The sequence below is a fragment of the Lactuca virosa genome, chromosome 2 (assembly GCF_052849685.1).
Source record: "Lactuca virosa cultivar CGN04683 chromosome 2, Lactuca_virosa_CGN04683_v6, whole genome shotgun sequence".
NCBI lineage: Eukaryota > Viridiplantae > Streptophyta > Magnoliopsida > Asterales > Asteraceae > Lactuca > Lactuca virosa.
Genome location: NC_136427.1, coordinates 13,063,536 through 13,085,311, shown reverse-complemented (window position 1 = coordinate 13,085,311; position 21,776 = coordinate 13,063,536). Strand labels below are relative to the sequence as shown.

Below are 21,776 nucleotides of genomic sequence, written 5' to 3'. Positions count from 1 at the left end.
ATTAATTATGGTTATAGTATTTAAGGTGCATGCATGCACCGTGTTTTGTAATCTTGGAAATATTCTGAGTTTGTGGCTTATAATCATTAAGCATATTTTGATCCATTGTCATGTTCTTGCTCTTAAAATGTTTTGAATCTAATCGATCTTTTAAGGGTTAATTTCCTAACAATTGGTATCAGAGCAGGAGACTGTGTAATCTATACACAACTCTTCTGTTTATAGAGTCATTAGGGTTTCCATTAATATTGGATCTGGTTTAGCCGTCATCACAATTTTCTTGATGCTATGTAGTGATCGAAATATTATTCTAAAACTACATCAGTTTACACGTCTGATTCTTAACAGGTCTCAAAGAGTATATCGTCATGCAGCACGACGAATATCACATCAACTCCATAAACCTTTCTAGCACCATTGGATCAACTACTAGGGTCCCAATTCGTTTTGCCAATGAATATGAAGTATGGGCGCTTCACTTCGAAGATTACGTTCTTGGTCTAGAAGAAAACGGATATCTGATATGGGAGGCCATCACTCTTGGAGCATTTATTCACACTGGAACCAAAAGAGTTATTAAAACTCAGTCTGACTACAACACACCGCTTCTTGAAGTTAAAGATATCCCTGAAGATGAAAAGAACAAACTGATTAGCAATGTTAAGGCAATGAGAATCATTCGATTTGCTTTATCGGCTGATACTTTTCGGCTAGTTAGTTCTTGTGACATAGCCAAAGCCATCTGGGATAGGCTTAAGGAACTCTACTCTACAGATGCAGATCTTGAGCATTCTACACAAACACTCCAGCTTCCAAAGTTTAGTGCCTTTACATAGAAGCCTGAAGAGAGTTTGAGTCAAACATTCAATCGTTACAATCATCTTCTAAGTAGGATGATGAAACACGACATTGGACGAGAAGTTATCAAACAAAAGGTCACATTCATGAATGGGCTTAGATCTGAGTGGATGGAGGTGGTGTCAATAGTCAAGGCACATGAGCAGTTCAAGAATTATACCTTGGCAATGCTTGTAGGAATCCTGAATTCACATGAAAATGAGGTGAAAAAAGAAGAGAAAGTTGTTTCTGGGATGGGAACTCTGGCCCTAGTTGCGAAGGGCATGAAGGTAGTAATGAATAGTATTCTCCTAAACTATACCTATTATAGCTTACTAATGTTCTACTTGGACTGTTCTTGAAAAGACTCATTTATCTACTGAGTTATGCTTGTACTTTAAAAACAGAGTTTTGTATAACTATAAAGTAACATAACTTTAAAAGAGTTTTGAAATGTTTTGACAACTTATAAATGACATAAGTAACATTTTGAAAGATGTTTATAACAAACATTTACACAATTATCATTGTGTTCAACTTGTATTCCCCCCCTTAAAACAGTTAAAACAGTTAAAAGATTCATTACGGGGTATGAACTCACCTGATGTGGGTGATTCAAACGGGTGTGCGTGTAAGGATGAGAAGTTCCACGAATGATGTCCCGAGACACAATAAGTCCTAAATGACATATAAGGACACATACTGACATGAATATAGTGTTTATAAACAACTATATGAAAGAAAACGCCTTCCGGGACTAGGAAACACCTTGATCAAGTTTTGGAATCACATGTGATTCATCAAAGGGAAGTGAAATGGCATCTAAAGGTGTTTATGGTCATGAGACCAACTCCATTGGAGTTTACGGTCGTAAACCCATGAGTTTACGGCCGTAAACTGATGGTACTCCTACCATTTTGTGATTTGAAGTCCTAAAAGTCATAATGAAGCATCCTAACTTCAAGTTTAAGCCTTAGGAAGTGTTTGTGGCATCAATACACTCCTAAATGGAGTTTACGGCCCATGGACCATTTCTCCATGTGTTTGCGGCCGTAAACCCATATGGATGATGGTCTTTTGATGTTTTCAAGTACTTAGCACATCAAGGTAAAGGTCTAGGCTAGTTTCCAAGCATAAGGAAGGAAATTAGGGCAACATTGCACCCTAAAACGGAGTTTACGGCCCAAGAACATGCCTTGGCCGTAAACTCTCTTCCAACCTTTGTTTCTTGATGTTTCTAAGGTCTAAACATGTTTAATCTAGTGTACAACAAGTTAGAACAAGAGTGCTTACGATATAGGAGCTTGAACTAGTCGATTTGGCCAAGAACACTAGTGTGTGTTCTTGGTGTTCTTGGTGTAACTTGAATATCTATATAATCATGATTTCCATGGATGAAATCAATGTATGTAGCTAGCTAATAAGATGTATCAACTAATCAAGGGATAGAACACTTACACTTTTGAAGATCTAAGGCGAAGAACGGGATGATAGTTGAGAGAGAATGAAGGAAAATCGGCTAAGGAAAGGAAAAATGAGAAAAATGGCCAAGTATCATCTTTATACCCTTGAGTTTACGGCCACATGAGTTTACGGCCGTAAACTCATGGTCTTGTGGCGGTAAACTCATTTCAATGAGGTTAGGGATTGCTTTGCTATACTGTGGTTCTAGCAGGTACTTCCTAACACTTATTCCTTAAGTGTATTAGGCTCAAAACCCTTAGAATGACCTTTAACCGGGCTAGAACTTTGTACTAATGAATTTGACACTCAGTTGAGTTAATTGACTGGGTCTTAAAACCAAAAAATTTTCGGGTTGTCACAAAACACTCTATACATACACTCAAATAGTCAACAAAAGGTTGGAAACCCTAGAAATCTCGGTTTAAGTCCAATATGGACTAGGATTTCTTTATTGGGCCTAATGGGCCAATAAACTTCCAACTTGACTATTTTGGGCTTAGAACTCTTAAATGGGCTCTCATTGGACCCACTCTTATGAGACTTAACCTTTTTGGGCCTTATAAGCCTAGAATGGACTAGTTTATCTTTAATGGGCCTTATTGGGCCATAACAAATCCAATGAGCCTAATGGGCCATAAATCAATTCTTTTATACAAAAATTGGGCCGTGAGCTACCCTAAGGGCCCAATGGGCCGTAAGTTTTCCTAATAGGCCTCATGAACTCAAGCCAAGGAAAGAATGGGCCAAAGCGATTCCATTCTCCTTCCTTAGCCCATTTCAGCCTAAACATAAAACAAAAAAAACAATAAAAGAAGAGATTAAGGAGAGAGTTGACTTGGAGTGCCACCTCCACATTATCCCCCATGTAACCATGCAAATATCATATACATCCATGCACCTATCACCTCACACTCTCTCTCTTCTCCCTCCTCTCTTCTTGTTTCGGCCGAAGACACACCACACACACACAATACATAAAAAAATTCTCTCCATTTCTCTCTAAGGCCATCTCCTTCCTTCCTTCAAGGAATTCTCGAAAATTTGGCTTGGATTCAAGAGTCTTCATCAAGTGTTGTCAATCTTTGGTAAGTCTTTACACATCCAAGCTTCATAACTTCACTCTCTTGTTAGATCATTCCTTTAAACAAAGTTTTTGGTGTTTATACTCTTAGAAATCTTCTTAAGTTCGAGATCTACTCAAGGAAGTTGCTAGGGCCAAAAATCACTTCATCTTTCCATCTCTCTCTTCAAAACCGAACCCACAAACCCAAGGTGAGTTCATACCCCTCTATTTTTGGTTTTCATATGATTTATGGGGGGAATACAAGTAAAATGTGAATATCTATGTGTATTTGTATGTTATGTGTGATTTCTTGTGTTTATGTGGTAAATATGTGCTAAAAATGAAAGATATTTCGAGATCTATTGTTCAAGAAGGAAAAATATGTGATCTAGGATATATTTCACTTAAAATGTCAAGATAAACTACCATACGAAGTTTATAATAAACATACTACAACATAAAATTTGTTATTGGGCTATTTTTGATAAATAAACAAAAGATGGGTAAAAAGATGTCATTCATGGTTTCTACAAGGATCAAAAGGTCAAAACAGCTAAAATAAGAGTTTTTATAAATATTAGGCTTTTTAAAGGACTAAAAAATGTAAATTTTAGCCTAATGGGCTAAAATTTGGGCTTTTCGGCTATTTAGGCCCAAAAATGCGAAAAATCAAATTTAAGGGGGAGGAATTGGAAAATTTTCTCAAAACAGGGGCTATAAACGTAAATAAACCTATTTCAGGGGTTAAAATGGCCTTATTTATCAAAAAGGACTAAATAAGCAAAGATTTTGGATTTTGGGTAAAAATTGTAAAAATTGTGAAAAGTGTGGATTTAAATGCAAATCTTTTAACTAAGGGGCTGAAACTGTCCAAAATAAAATTTTGGGCTTAAAACATTATTTAATTAAGTGTTTAGGCCAAAAATGTCAAGAAAAATAGTTCAAGGACCTAATATGTCATTTTTCATAAAAAGGGCTACGAATTTGCCAACTTTACCAAAATAAGGGGCTGAATAGGTCAAACTAATATTTTTGTTCAATTATGTTAATAATAAAATAATTGGGTCAAAATATACAAAACTTTATAACTTATGGGTTTAAATAGAAAAATATCTATTTTTATAAATCTATGAATCGTTATAGAACAATTTGGTGATTATTACGACATATCGATTAAACAACTTCGCAACACTAATACTATACAAAACAAGTAAACATTCTAACTGTTGGGCTTGAAAGATTCTAATCATGCTTATTGGGCCTTCTTGACCCATTAACATGACTTTTGGGCCTAACATAAATAATACATGTTATTGGGCCTCCTGTGACCCGATTAGATGCTCAAGGGACCCTAAATGACTTTTACATGCTATTGGGCCTCGGTGGCCCATTAGCATTGCTAGTAAGGTCCAAATAAATCATAAGCGAAATGGGTCAACGTCTCTTTCGTATACTCGACAGCCTTAAATAACATACGTAATTAGTAGGGCCTAGTAGTCATCTTCTCCTCGTCTGTTAGGCTTACCTTCTATTCAAGTAAACAAAACCAGGTCGTTAATCAAGGTTAATCAAATTCATTTGGATTAAGTGAGTAATAACGGGCGACACCAATAAGTGTCGGTCGTAGTCTGTAGTTATAATCAAAGTCTTCTGGAGGGAGAGCGAGCGTTTGTGTATAGATCTATACGGGGGTGACTTCCCCACACCTAAGTTGTTCGCTACAGTTAGACTCGGCCAGTCTACGGTGACAAAGTCTTAAGATCAAATTACGGCGTTCACTAGAATGCCAAGACAGACGAACTAGTCATTATCATGCATGGTTATAACGACTCACATAGAGATCCAACACCATCTAAGTAATCATGGGAAATCATATTCATTCGCTGTGACGATACAATAATACAAAACAATCATACTATTTTATCGAAAAACATCGGGGAAACCAAATATTTTTCACTTGTACTTTCAATAACCATAATGCAAAACTTCTCATTTATACACGTTTTGAAATCATTCACGCATATACTTACAGCATCATCACAACATTTTCGTGAAAAGTCTTATTACAGAAAATATCGGATTTTCTGGGTTTTACAAACGCAATAAACTATTTTACATCAAACATACTTATGAACTCACCAACATTATATATGTTGACCGTTTTCAAAATAACTTGTATTCCCAGGTAACCGTTAGAACGAGGAAGCATCTAGTGTGTTGAAAGTTTCTTTTGTAGTTGATAATCATCAAACACTTTATAATTTGGGATCATGTAATGTAAACCATGTACTTGATGTAAACAATGCCAGTTGTACTATGTAATGTTTGGTGATGAATGTGTTATGTTTCATGTATATTCATTGTGATGATATTTCGATTTAAGTCACGCGAGCCCTCAGACGTTTCCGCCGTCTGGTTCGGGGGTGTGACAGGTTGGTATCAGAGTTCTGTTTATAGTGAACTGGCATATCTAACCACACATTGATATGCAACTATAAACCCAGCAAGGGACTAAATAACTCTGAACAAAACAAATAAAATGTGCTAATAAACACTCTTACTTGTGCGACTTAGAAAAATGAACATAATAACAAATCAAATAAGATTATTGGGAGAACCTGACATCCCGGTTAAGCCAGGACTGTTCACAGTTGTATTAGGGATGAATGTAGCCTGATCAACTACATTTCTTCGTAATACAACTATCACATGCCCTGGGACGATCGCGATGGTCAGTAAACCTTAGGCATACCCTATTGTTAAACAAGGAGAACGCATCAACCCAATTTTTTTATATATAAATAACAAATCTTAGGAGTAATAATAGTTTATTTAAATACCCTCTCGCAGACAGTATGGCCGGCTTCCATCATCCTGGAGATCCGTATTTCCCTAACCAGGGAAATAACGGATGGCTGGAAGAGGAACCTGAAGAAGACCCTGAGGAGGAGTCTGAATAGGAACCTGAAGCGGAAGTCGAGGTCGGACTTGCGGAGCCAGTGGTAGACTTGGAGGCCGAAGAAGACCCCGAAGGGGAGACCGAGGAAGAACCCGGTGATGATGGCGATGGTGATTCGGACGCTGAGTCCGAAGTTATCAACCCACCTTACCCGATTAGGGTTCCCGCTCATCGGATGGGCCCAAATGGGGCCACGCCTCCATGGGGGGTGGATATTTGGAGATGGAGCAGGCAGCAAGGGCAGCGGCCCCCATATGGGATGGCCAGGGAATTTTATGATCTGAGAGACGGAGGGCCAGCCGACCAGGCACTTCCTCTCATGGTGAGGCGGTTAGGGAAAACGGGCGACCTAGCCCAGGAGACGGCCGAGCAACTGAATCAGATGTGCGCCGCAGTGGCAAGAGCGTAACGAGAAACTCAAGAAGTAATCCATAACTTTCAGGTACGTCAAGCAATTTGGGAGGATCGACTACGAGCCACAAAGCGGCAGGTGGCGCGTCTTCAGGGCGCATCCACATCATCAGCCCCACCACCCGACGCATCTCAGAGCACTTCGGACCAGTAGACCTCTCTACTAGTGCTAGGTTTCTATTGTACGCACTATATTATGTACTAACGACTCCATGTTTAAGTGATTACACTACTCATAGAGTCGTTATGCTGTCGAACTTTGTACCTCTATGTATGCTCTTTCGAGCAAATTTTCATGTATCAAAGTGCTGATAATATTAGTGGAAAATATTATGTGTTTATTTGTGATGTTGTTATCTGCTATGTGTTTTATGTTCTTATTGCTTAGTGTAAATTATGGAAACACTTAGATGCGCAAACCGATTCATGAAATTCCCAACTTAAAAACAATACATACTCAACATATTTTTGTTCCGTAACAGCAAGATACCGCAGAGACCAAACCGCGGAAATAACCAACCACTGACACCATCGGAAGTCGACCCAGCTGCGTTTCAAGCAGCTGTATCTGCTGCAGTCACAGTAGCCATGGCGCAAATCCACCAAGGGAACAATGGCGAAGGAAACGGCCAGGGGGCTGGAAGTTCAAACAACAGAATAAATGAAGGACCTACCAAGACATGCTCTTACAAATACTTTACCAATGCCAAGCCACGAACCTTTAATGGAACGGGAGGTGTCATATCCCTAAAGAGGTGGATTGAGAAAATTGAATCCGTCTTCGAAATTTGCGGGTGTCCAGATGGGTGCAAGGTCAAGTTCGCAGCATGTACCTTTGTTGATCAAGCTCTTTCATGGTGAAACGGTCACATCGAAGCCATGACCCTTCCAGTGGCAAACGTTCTGCCCTGCGAAGAACTGAAGGAAATGATGTTGGCAGAGTACTGCCCTAGAGGCGAGATACAAAAGATGGAACAAGAATTGTGGAACTTGACAGTTCAGAACTCCAATATCGACGCATACATATCCACGTTTAGCGAGCTATCCCTTCTGTGTCCGGGTATGATCACCTCAGAAGGGAAAAAGATTGAGAGGTTCATCTAGGGATTGACTGCACCTATCCAAGGGAATGTCATTGCGGCAAACCCTGAGACGTTTGATAGCGCCAAAAGATTGGCCAAGAAACTGTATGATCATGGCAGCAAGAAGAGTGTTAAGATTGTGGAAGCGGATGTTAAGAAGGAAGAAGAGAATAAGAAAGTGAAGAACAACAAGAGAAGAGGAAAACAGAACTCTGAATCATCTAAGAAACAACAGACAATGACTGTCCATGCAGCAACCCAAGCTACCACAGCACCACATGTTCCAGCCTCATCCACGCCGAATGCTCCGAAACAGTACACATGGAATCTTCCCAAGTGTAACAAATGTAACTACCATCACCACGGGGAATGCAGAGAGATGATGTGCACAAGATGCAACCGGAAGGGCCATACAGCAAAGTATTGTAGGACCCGGCTTCCACAAAACCAGATTCCCAACAACAACAACAACAACAACACCACAAAGGATGGAGCAAGTTATACCTGTTATGGGTGTGGGAAGACCGGACATTTCAGGCGAAATTGTCCCAATGCAAACAACCAGGCGACAGGAGCAGCAGGAAGAGTGCTGACTATGGGTCAAGGAGAAGCGGTTCAGGATACCGCTGTTGTCACCGGTACGTTTCTCCTTAACCACTCATATGCATGCATCATGTTTGATACCGAGACAGAGCGAAGCTTTGTGAGTAATAAATTCAAACACTTGCTAAAACAACAACCCCAAAAGCTTAATGAAACCTTTACGGTGGAAATGGCTAATGGGAAAAAAGAATCAACTGGGGAAATCTATGTAGGATGTACCCTAACCTTAAATCATCATGTCTTTCAAATAAACTTGATGTCTATAACTATTAGGAGTTTTGATGTGATTGTCGGCATGGACTGGTTGAGCCCCCATCATGCCGAAATAATGTGTTGCGAGAAGGCCGTTCGCCTTCATCTCCCTAACCAAGAAACCCTAATTATATACGGGGACAAACCCAGTACGAACCTTCGTCTTATCTCGTGCATTAAGGCACAAAAGTATCTACAAAAGAAGGACTTGGCATTTCTGGCTCACATAGTGGATAAGTCCAAGGAAGACGTCAATATTCGAGACATCCCAGTGGCTTGCGACTTCCCGGATGTCTTTCCTGAAGATCTTCCGGGGATATCCCCAGAAAGACAAGTCGAGTTCCGAATTGACCTGGTGCCGGGAGCTACGCCCATTGCCAAATCACCCTATAGGTTGGCTCCTGCAGATGCAAGAACTGTCAAGCCAACTTAGCGAACTCTTGAGCAAAGGATTCATCCGACCTAGCTTCTCACCCTGGGGAGCTCCGGTCCTCTTTGTTAAGAAAAAGGACGGATCCTTTAGGATGTGTATTGATTACAGAGAACTAAATAAGCTCACTATCAAAAATCGCTACCCACTTCCACAAGTCGACGATCTATTCGACCAGCTCCAAGGAGAAAGTTACTTCTCTAAGATAGATCTGCGATCCGGTTACCACCAACTCAAAGTCCGGGAAGAGGATATCCCCAAAACCGCTTTCCGAACTCGCTATGGACATTATGAATTTGTTGTAATGCCCTTCGCTCTAACGAATGCCCCTGCCGCATTCATGGACTTGATGAATCGAATATGCCGACCATTCCTCGACAATTTTGTCATTGTTTTCATCGACAATATCCTAGTCTATTCTCGAAGCGAAGAGGAGCATGGCCGACATCTCTGGCAAATCTTGGAAACCCTACGAACCGAAAAGTTATACGCAAAACTCCCTAAGTGTGACTTTTGGCTCCATAGTGTGAACTTTTTGGGTCACATTGTCAGTCAAGAAGGGATACATGTGGACCCTTTTAAGGTCAAAGCCATAGAAGGATGGGCGGTCCCAACGACACCCACAGAAATTCGTCTATTTTTAGGTCTCACAGTCTATTACAGGAGATTCATTCATAACTTCTCCAAAATAGCCAAGCCACTTACCATGCTTACATAAAAGGGCGTGCCATTTGAATGGACAGAAAAGCAGGAGGTTGCTTTCCGAACTCTGAAGCGAGCTCTCTGTAGTGCACTCGTACTATCACTACCAGAGGGAACAAAGGACTTCGTAGTTTACTGCGATGCTTCAAATCAGGGTTTAGGCTATGTACTCATGCAACAAGGAAAGGTGATAACTTATGCATCCCGACAACTAAAGACACATGAGGTGAGTTATACCACCCATGATCTCGAATTGGGAGCTGTGGTCTTCGCCTTGAAAATTTGGAGGCACTACCTTTATGGTACCAAGTGCACCATTTTCCCTGACCACAAGAGTCTCCAACACATTTTAAATCAAAAGGAGTTAAACATGAGGCAGCGAAGATGGGTTGAGCTACTAAACGATTATGAGTGTGAAATCAAGTACCACCCAGGGAAGGATAACGTGGTAGCTGATGCCTTGAGTCGAAAAGAATACTCAAATCGTCGTGTGAAGACTCCTTTGATAACTGTTCAATCCCATATGTCCTCGTAAATCAAAGCAGCCCAGTTCGATGCCATGAAGATAGAAAACAAAACAAGCGAAACGTTACATGGAATGGAAAAGAACTTTGAAGTCAAAAAGGACGGAGCATATTACTTCATGAACCGAATTTGGATCCCTAAACTTGGGGGATTCAGAGAAGTAGTCATGAATGAGGCCCATAAGACACGATACTCCATCCATCCGGGTTCAGATAAAATCTACTAGGATATCAAGCAGCAGTATTAGTGGCCTAACATGAAGGCAGAAATTGCCACTTACGTTAGCAAGTGCCTCACTTGTGATAAAGTGAAGGTAGAATATCAGAAGACCTCGGGACTATTACAACAACCGGTAATACCCGAGTGGAAATGGGAAAGGATTACTGTGGACTTTGTGACCAAATTACCCAAGACAACAGATGGATTGGATATTTTATGGGTAATAGTCGACAGGTTGACAAAATCCGCTCACTTCCTGCCAATAAAGGAGTCATACAAGATGGAGCGATTGACGAGAATATACATCAAGGAAATTGTGATACTCCATGGAATACCAATATCTATCATCTCAGAACGAGATAGTAGATTTACTTCATGCTTTTGGCAATCGATTCAGAAAGCTATGGGAACACAACTCGACATGAGCACTGCCTACCACCCACAAACCGATGGTCAAAGTGAGCGAATCATTCAAATGCTTGAAGATATGCTTCGCGCATGCGTGATAGACTTTGGAAGGTCGTGGGATACCCACTTGCCTTTAATTGAGTTTTCGTACAACAACAACTATCACTCAAGCATCAAAGTTGCTCCTTTTGAAGCCTTATATGGACGTAAATGTAGATCACCGTTGTGTTGGGCTGAGGTAGGTGACACTCAGCTAGAAAGAGAACAGACACCAAGCAATGCATTAACAGGACCAGAAATCATACGCGAAACGACAAAGAAGATAATTCAAATCAAAGCTCGACTTCAAGCAACACGAGACCGACAAAAGAGCTACGATGATAAACGATGAAAGCCCTTGGAATTCCGAGTTGGGGATCGGGTGTTGTTAAAAGTCTCTCCCTGGAAAGGGGTGATTCGTTTTGGGAAACAGGGAAAACTAAACCCACGGTAAATTAGATCATTCGAGATCCTTGCCCAAATCGATCCAGTGGCTTATAGACTACAACTACCTGCTGAACTCAGCAGTGTACACCCCGTGTTCCATGTTTCCAATTGGAAGAAGTGCCTATCCGACGAAACTCTCGTCATTCCATTGGAAGAAATCGAAATCAACGAGAATCTCATGTTCATCGAGGAACCAGTTGAAATCATGGACAGGGAAGTGAAGCGTACTAAGCAAAGTCGCATTCCGATTGTGAAAGTTCGGTGGAACGCGAAACGTGGACCGGAATTCACATGGGAACGCGAAGACCAGATGAAGCAGAAGTACCCTCACCTATTCTCACATTCTCAAATCTAGCTTCAAAAAGAATTTCGGGACGAAATTCCCTCTAACGGGGGGATGATGTCACAACTAGGAATTCTGATGCTTTGTAAACAATTAACAAGGATAACATTGTAACTAAAACTTGAAAGCATGTATGATGCTTATTCAATGACAACAAAATTCCATCAAACACTCTATACAAACACTCAAATAGTCAACAAAAGGTTGGAAACCCTAGAAATCCCGGTTTAAGTCCAATATGGACTAGGATTTCTTTATTGGGCCTAATGGGCCAATAAACTTCCAACTTGACTATTTTGGGCTTAGAACTCTTAAATGGGCTCTCATTGGACCCACTCTCATGAGACTTAACCTTTTTGGGCCTTATAAGCCTAAAATGGACTAGTTTATCTTTAATGGGTCTTATTCGGCCATAACAAATCCAATGAGCCTAATGGGCCATACATCAATTCTTTTATACAAAAATTGGGCTGTGAGCTACCCTAAGGGCCCAATGGGCCGTAAGTTTTCCTTTTGGGCCTCATGAACTCGAGCCAAGGCACGAATGGGCCAAAGTGATTCCTTTCTCCTTCCTTAGCCCATTCCGGCCCAAGCATAAAACTAAAAAAAACAATAAAAGAAGATATTAAGGGTAGAGTTAACTTGGAGTGCCACCTCCATATTATCCCCCATGTAACCATGAAAATATCACATACATCCATGCACCTATCACCTCACACTCTCTCTTCTCCCTCCTCTCTTCTTGTTTCGGCCGAAGACACACCACACACACACAATACACAAAAAAATTCTCTCCATTTCTCTCTAAGGCCATCTCCTTCCTTCCTTCAAGGAATTCTAAAAATTTGGCTTGGATTCAAGAGTCTTCATTAAGTGTTGTCAATCTTTGGTAAGTCTTTACACATCCAAGCTTCATAACTTCACTCTCTTGTTAGATCATTCCTTTAAACAAAGTTTTTGGTGTTTATACTCTTAGAAATATTCCTGAGTTCGAGATCTACTCAAGGAAGTTGCTAGGGCCAAAAATCACTTCATCTTTCCATTTCTCTCTTCAAAACCGATCCCACAAACCCAAGGTGAGTTCATACCCCTCTATTTTCGGTTTTCATATGATTTATGGGGGAGAATACAACTAAAATGTGGAGATCTATGTGTATTTGTATGTTATGTGTGATTTCTTGTGTTTATGTGGTAAATATGTGCTAAAAATGAAAGATATTTCGAGATCTATAGTTCAAGAAGGAAAAATATGTAATCTAGGATATATTTCACTTAACATGTCAAGATAAACTACCATAAAAAGTTTATAATAAACATACTACAACATAAAATTTGTTATTGGACTATTTTTGATAAATAAACAAAAGATGGGGAAAAAGATGTCATCGCGGTTTCTACAAGGATCAAAAGGTCAAAACAGCTAAAATAAGAGTTTTTATAAATATTAGGCTTTTTAAAGGACTAAAAAATGTAAATTTTAGCCTAATGGGCTAAAATTTGGGCTTTTCTGCAATTTAGGCCCAAAAATGCGAAAAATCAAATTTAAGGGGGCTAAATTGGAAAATTTTCTCAAAACAGGGGCTATAAACGTAAATAAACCTATTTCAGGGGTTAAAATGGCCTTATTTATCAAAAGGGACTAAAAATACAAAGATTTTGGATTTTGGGTAAAAATTGTAAAAATTGCGAAAAGTGTGGATTTAAATGCAAATCTTTTAACTAAGGCGCTGAAACTGTCCAAAATAAAATTTTGGGCTTAAAAAATTATTTAATTAAGTGTTTAGGCCAAAAATGTCAAGAAAAATAGTTCAAGGACCTAATATGTCAATTTTCATAAAAAGGGCTAAAAATTTGCCAACGTTACCAAAATAAGGGGCTGAATAGGTCAAACTAATATTTTTGGTCAAATATGTTAATAATAAAATAATTGGGTCATAATATACAAAACTTTATAACTTATGGGTTTAAATAGAAAAATATCAATTTTTATAAATCTATGAATCGTTATAAAACAATTTGGTGATCATTACGACATATCGATTAAACAACTTTGCAACACTAATATTATACAAAACAAGTAAACATTCTAACTGTTGGGCTTGAAAGATTCTAATCATGTTTATTGGGCCTTCGTGACCCATTAACATGACTTTTGGGCCTAACATAAATAATACATGTTATTGGGCCTCTTGTGACCCGATTACATGCTTAAGGGACCCTCAGTGGCTTTTACATGCTATTGGGCATCGGTGGCCCATTAGCATTGCTAGTAAGGTCCAAATAAATCATATGCGAAATGGGCCAACTGGTCTTTCGTATACTCGACAGCCTTAAATAACATACGTAATTAGTAGGGCCTAGTAGTCATCTTCTCCTCGTCTGTTAGGCTTACCTTCTATTCAAGTAAACAAAATCAGGTCGTTAATCAAGGTTAATCAAATTCATTTGGATTAAGTGAGTAATAACGGGCGACACCAATAAGTGTCGGTCGTAGTCTGTAGTTATAATCAAAGTCTCCTGGAGGGAGAGCGAGAGTTTGTGTATAGATCTATACGGGGGTGAGTCCCCCACATCTAAGCTGTTCGCTACAGTTAGACTCGGCCAGTCTAGGGTGACAAAATCTTAAGATCAAATTCCGGCATTCACTAGAATGCCAAGACAGACGAACTAGTCATTATCATGCATGGTTAGAACGACTCACATAGAGATCCAATACCATCTAAGTAATCATGGGAAATCATATTCATTCGTTGTGACGATACAATAATACAAAACAATCATACTATTTTATCGGAAAACATCGAGGAAAGCAAATCTTATTCACTTGTACTTTCAATAACCATAATGCAAAACTTCTCATTTATACACGTTTTGAAATCATTCACGCATATACTTACAGGATCATCACAACATTTTCGTGAAAAGTCTTATTACAGAAAATATCGGATTTTATGGGTTTTACAAACGACATAAACTATTTTACATCAAACATACTTATGAACTCACCAACATTATATATGTTGACCGTTTTCAATATAACTTGTATTCTCAGGTAACCGTTAGAACGAGGAAGAATCTAGTGTGTTGAAAGTTTCTTTTGTCGTTGCTAATCGTCAAACACTTTATATTTTGGGATCATGTAATGTAAACCATGTACTTGATGTAAACAATGCCAGTTGTACTATGTAATGTTTGGTGATGAATGTGTTATGTTTCATGTATATTCATTATGATGATATTTCAATTTAAGTCACGCGAGCCCTCGGACGTTTCCGCCGTCTGGTTCGGGGGTGTGACAGATGATGACAACGATATGAGTGAAATATCTGTAGAGGATGAGGTTGACTGTTCAGAGTTTGTTAAAAATGAACCTGATGTTGCGAAAGTTCCAATTTCTGAAAATTATGTTGAATTCGCACGTCTTTCTGAAAATAATCCAAAAGTCTAAAAAGAAATTGCGACTGTTTTTCCAAAAGTCCAAACTGTCCCTAACTAGGTTTTCAAAATCAATGGGGTAAATAAGGATCAAACAGTCGAATTAATGTCCTCATTTGAAGAAGACAACGCAGATGGATGTGATGAGTACTTTGGTCAGCTCCTATCGATAATGCTGACGAAACAGTTGGTCTCTCAGAAAGGTCCTCATGGAGAGTAAAAGGAAGATACGTAGCATAACCTTTAAACAAGGTCAATTCCAGTTACGAGAAAGGAAGTCCCAGTGGAACTAAGAATGTTCCTAGCGACACATCTTCGGTACAAAACGAAACCCCAGCAAGAAAGCCAAGAGCGAAAGCTAACATTCACAAATTCTCATAACAGTTTGCAGCCCATAAACTTCAAAGGAACGCAAGATACAACAAAAATCTCAAGGAAAGAAAACAATTTTGGCAATCCAAAAATCCCAACTTTGTTCGCATTGAAAAACCTCTCAATCAAAATGTGAAAGTAGTGTCAAATGCGAACCCAAAGACCTCTTCGCAAAGTCAGTTTCACAGTTCACAGAATATTAAACAGAAAGTTTTTCAAAAACCTATTCTTTCAAAACCAAAAAACCTTGTGGAGAATCCTAAACCTCACAACTTACAAACTAAGTATATTTCATATCCTATCAAGACATCGAATGATGTTAAGGGAAAAGGAAAACTGGTTTCGGATCATCAAGCTCCCATCAAAAAACCCGAAACTAACACAAAGAAAATTGAAAAAGGGTTTGTGAAAAGACAAAACAAAAATCAAAAACCATCATCCTCAAAAGATACTAACCTAAAAGATAAGAGGATTAAGGTTTTTAAAATTACAAAGAAAGATAACACCACCCTAATAAAACGAACCTATAGGGTTGATCTTGCAATTACCTTCCTCTTTCTGTAAAAGGCTCACAAGGACCCAAACAACTTTGGGTTCCTAAATCTGCTTAATTTTTGCAGGTAATTCGTGACGAACAGTTTCACAATGAATGGTATATTGACAGTGGCTGTTTACGTCACATGACAGGAAGAAAGGAGGAAATGTCAGAGTTTAGAGAACTGAAAAATGGTGGAAGAGTGAAGTTTGGGAATAACTCACTTGGATAGCTTAAATGTTACGAGATGATAACAAATGACGAATTCTCAATTCGTAAAGTTGCTTATGTGGAGGGTTTGCAACACAATCTTATAAGTGTTTCGTTGTTTGTCGTTGTTACAGGATTAAAGGTCTCATTTGACGACAAAGGTTTTGAGATCATAGAAAAGAAAACCAAAGCAGTCCTTCTAAAGTATAAACACAAAGGCGAGATGTATCCGTTGAACTTAAATCTGATATGAGGGAAGCCAACCATTTGCCTTCTAACAAAAGCTCCTGCAGACGATAGTTGGCTATGACATAGAAGACGTTCACACCTTAACTTCAAAGATATCAACAAGCATGTTCTTGGTTTTCATGTGCGAGGGCTTCCTCTCCCAAAGTACGACAAGGATCATCTTTTTGTTGTATAAGAATTGGGAAAGCAAAGTAGGAAAAGTCATCCAACGGTGGTGAATATGAAAGTCATTGAGCCACTCGAACTTTTGCACATCGATCTTTGTGGTCCGTCTGCGATCGAAAGTATTGGTGGTAATAAGTATATTCTTGTTAGTGTAGAATAATTTTTCTCGTTTCACTTGGGTGTATTTTCTTAAGTAGAAATCTGAAGCCACTCCCAAGCTCAAAGACTTCATAAAGCAGATTGAATTACAACTGCGAAAGCTGGTTCGCAATATTCACAGTGACAATGGATTGGAATTCAAAAACCAGGCGTTTGAAGAATTTCTGACAGCGAAAGGAGTTTCACATAAATTTTCGGCTCCTTACACTCCACAACAGAACAGAGTTGATGAAAGACAAAACCGATCATTGTGTGAGGCTGCAAGAACCATGCTCTCATTTGCGAATCTGCCACTCTGTTTCTGGGCTGATGCGATTGGGAAAGCTTGTTTCACTCAAAACCGTTCAATTCTCAATAAACGATTTTCTGTCACTCCTTATCAAATCATAAACAAACAAAAACCTAACGTTAACTTTTTCCATGTTTTTGGTTCCAGATGCTTCATTTTTAATTCTAAAGAACAAATGAACTAATTCGATGTGAAGGCTAACGAAGGCATCTTCTTGGGATATTCGCTGACCTCCAAGGCATATAGGGTTCTTAACAAACGCTCAAAATGAATAGAAGAAACCTATTATGTCATGTTCGACGACAACTACTTAAAGAGGACTCAAGCGAATGATAGTAAATCAAAGGAGATTTTTCCTAAACCAAGCCCAGCTACAATTCCAATCTCTACTCTTTATGAGGAATTCATGCTACTATTTGACAAGCCATAGAAGGCTATATCATCTTAATCAAAAATAGCTGACAACAAGGTCGATGAATTGAAGAAAATAATTGACGATGCTGCGAATGATAAGCACAAAGAGCCACAAAGTGCGAATGACCCGCATGACACAAACGCTACATTCCAGGGGGAGAAATCGGAATCCACTTCCAATGTAAATTTTCAGGGGGAGAACTCAACTCCACAAGAGACCCACGAAAGTCCACTCCAGCGGGAGAATCCGACACCTGAAGAAGAGACATTCACATCATTCGAGAGGGAGAAATATAATACGAATGATGATTCGGATGTACAGACTGATGATTCGGATATACAGTCAGAATTTGAGGACATAAATGCTGAATTGGATCCATCTTATGATCCTAAATATCCTCCTCAGATTAAATGGACTAGAGATCATCCAAAAAAGCAGGTTATAGGCGAATCGTCTTTAGGAGTTCTTACAAGAGCACAACAAAAGGTGAAGCGAACTGCTTTATTCTCCAAAGTAGAATATTGCATGTTTAATTCGTTCACCTCCAAATTCGAACCAAAAAATGTTCAGATTACTCTGGACCATTCAGATTGGGTACAAGCGATGCAGGAGGAGCTCAATGAATTCGACCGAAACAAAGTCTGGAGACTGATTCCTACTCCAAAGGATCCATCTGTTGTAGGGTTAAAGTGGGTGTTTCACAACAAGCTTGATAAAGAGGGAAACGTTATACGAAACAAAACGTGACTAGTTGTAAAGGGGAATTGTCAAGAAGAAGGCATTGAATACGAAGAAACATTCGCACCCGTTGCTAGGCTAGAATCCCTTCGCATCTTTCTGGCTTATGCGGCACATAATAATTTTTAAGTTTATCAAATGGACGTCAAGTGTGCCTTTTTTAATGGGGAGCTAGAGGAGACAGTTTATGTGGAGCAACCACTAGGCTTTATAAACCAGAAGTATCCTAATCACTGTTACATTCTAGACAAAGCAATTTATGGTCTGAAGGAAGCTCTAAGGGCCTGGTACGAAACTCTCACTCATTTCTTAAAAATGTGCAAATTTAAGCAAGGTTTGGTTGACCCAGCCTTCTTTCGCAAGAAAAAGGGTGACCACTTAATGATTGTCCAAATCTACATTAATGACATTATCTTCGGATCAACTAACCCCAACTTAATAGTTGAATTCCGAAAGCTAATGGAAACGAAATTTGAGATGTGTTCAATGGGTCCAATTAACTTTTTCCGTGGATTAAACATAAGATAGAGCCAGGAAGGTATATTTATAAATCAGGAGGCATACACGAAGACCTTGGTCGCTAAGTTTGGAATGGTGGGAAACTCAAATGTGAAGATCCCAATAGCATTCAGAATGAAACTCACCCCATCACTAGATAAACCGGCTGCATACATGACACTCTATCGAAAAATGATAGGTTCTTTAATGTATTTAATTGCTAGTCGACCAGATATTATGTTTTCTGTTTGTCATTGTGCTAGGTTCCAAGCGAATCCTCACGAACCCCACATGGTAGCTGTCAAGAACATTTTCAGGTACTTAAAACAAACCTCCTCAATAGGCATATGGTATCCATCAAGCTCAGGTTTCTTCGTACAAGCATTTTCGGACGCTGATCTAGGAGGGTGCGGCCTCGATAGAAAGAGTACAACGGGAGGATGCCAATTTTTGGATGGCAAGCTCGTGAGTTGGCAGTCGAAAAAGCAAACTTGTGTATCCCTCTCAACTGCTGAAGCAGAGTACATAGTTGCTGCCTTATGCACTTGACTGGTCATTTGGATTCAAAGCCAAATTTGTGACTATGGCTTGAATATGAAACGAATCCCATTATATTGTGACTCCGAAAGTTCCATTCTCAATTGTCACAATCGAGTGCAACACTCAAAGACGAAACACATAGCACTGAGGTATCATTTTATCAAGGATTGTGTGGAAGATGGTAATGTTGAAATACACTTCGTGAGATCCGCTGATCAGTTAGCTGACATATTCACAAAAGCCATGCCTGAAACAACCTTTAATAGAATTCTTCAAGGTCTAGGAATGATGGAAGCTGAATCTGTTCTGAAACCACTTTCGCATTTATAAATCTACCTCTGCGAATCGGTGCGAACGCTCGCAGTAATTCACAATCTACTTTGATACTGTGAATCGGTGCGAAAGCTCGCAGCGACTCGCAATCCACTGTTCATTCATGGTCCGGATCTTCATGTATCCTTTTGTATATTATGTATATTATTTTTTTTCATAGTTTCGTTTTTGATTTACTTCTAATTTAATTCTTTTTTAGAAAAACCCAAAAGTCAAAGATAGTTTATTCCTTTCTGTTTTATTTTTTATAGTAAAACAAAAATACAAAAATATTTTCTTTGTGTTAATTTTTACTTCTTTTATTTTCACAAAAATATAAAACATCTAAAATATTAGATAATTGACAAGCTTTTGAAGGAACATATTTGTAATCACTCACAGTTCATATGATGGGGCAAGTATAAATCTCTTTACCTATGTACTAGCTAAGTGTCCCTAGAAGCATGCTGTTTCATGTTGTCCGAAGCCTCGACGACTCTATGTTGAAGCCTTAATGAATCGATTCTACCAGTCGTTTCTTCCAAATCAGGCTGCAAATTCACATCAGTCATGAGCTACCATACTCTTCTCACTTTGAGCTAAGAGTTGTTTTCTTGGTCACTTTCGCATAGCAGAGGTACATTCGTTTCTTCGGAACCATCTCACATTTCTCCATCACTTTCGCATTCATGATTGTAACCCTTGAGACTCTCAGATAGTACCACTGAGGTTTATGGTTACACAACATCTTTGTTAATGTTCTTAGTTTTGTTCAACCACCAACTGAGTGAAACCCAAAATTCAACACACTTTTATAAATTGATGGTGAACAATTAAATGTTCTAGATTTTTCACCAAGGAATTAACAAAACTCCACTTTCGTGGATTGTATCAAGAAATTTCTTTTTCTTTTGCGAGATCTTAATGAAATGTTCTAGACCGGTCAACTGACTACACTAAAATAATTCCAAAGCTACTCGGTCAACTGACTACACTGGTCACACGAGTACTTCATCCGAACATTCGTACTTATATCAAGTTTCAGAGTTAGGTTGAAGATAAAGCCACTCTGTAAGCCTAAAGAAAAGATGTCTTTCACTGTTTCTTAATAAACAAATGATCGTAATTCAATGGGGAACCACACAAACACTTCTCAGTCTCTCTTGACTTCGAAGGAAGAGATCTTTACCCGGGATCCACTGTTTTGTGTTTTAATCAAGACATCAGTAAAATCCCACACATTTGTATCGCTTTATTTCTTTATCGTTAACACAGTCTCGCACGAAGATGCTTGTGATTTTCAAAAGTCTTGTTTGTGGCACTCACATTTATTTTCAGTTTCGCAGTTCAACCCAAATTTACTTAAAAGAGAAAGTTTATATCTATATACGACAGGTGGAACGCAACTTAAACTGCGAAAGGGTGAAGCTGACGCTGCATTTGCTCATGGATAGGAATTCAAATGGGCGCATGAACATTTGAATGGACGTTTACTTTTCTGCCACTTGACACGCGTTTCTGACGTAACAGTTGTCAAGTCGCACTTTTGCAGGCGACTTTTCAGTACCCGATACAATCTCTCTCCAGATTTTTCTCACCAAACAAAAGGTATAAAGGGTTTTTAACACCACATCTCTCTTTACCACTCCTAAATACTCTCAAAGAATTTCGGCGATCAAAAAGCTCTCAACTGTTCATCATCTTCTTCTTCAAGAAATCATCAATGACAGGATCCTCTGAAACTCCTTCTGTTCAAGAACAAACAGGGCAGTCATTGCTTCTTGCCATCAAGCCCAATCAAAACCTGGTAATCGATCTTGATCCTTACAAGTATGACAGTTATCTTCTTCCTATTTTTGAATGCCTGAAGTACACTCCGCTGATTACTGCTCTGACTAAGACGGAAATCGTTCTGATGTCTCTTCTTTCGAAAGCTCACCCTTTTGCATGCTATCTCAAGGAAAAACAGAGAATCACTTTTGAAGTTCACAACAGAATTAACTCCATCACAAAATCTCGCTTTTGCTCAATCTTAGGGCTTGCTCAAACAAATGACATGATTGATCTTGAATCTG

General features: G+C 39.1%; 1 protein-coding gene across 1 annotated transcript; it reads left to right on the top strand.

The window, feature by feature from the left end:
• Positions 1 to 896: 896 nt before the first annotated feature.
• LOC145157244 (uncharacterized) lies at positions 897 to 18,360 on the top strand. The gene is made up of 3 exons (XM_079076311.1): positions 897 to 1,127; positions 16,948 to 17,236; positions 17,657 to 18,360. The coding sequence occupies exons 1-3, from the start codon at positions 897 to 899 to the stop codon at positions 18,358 to 18,360; spliced, it is 1,224 nt and encodes a 407-aa protein (XP_078932437.1).
• Positions 18,361 to 21,776: the final 3,416 nt, after the last annotated feature.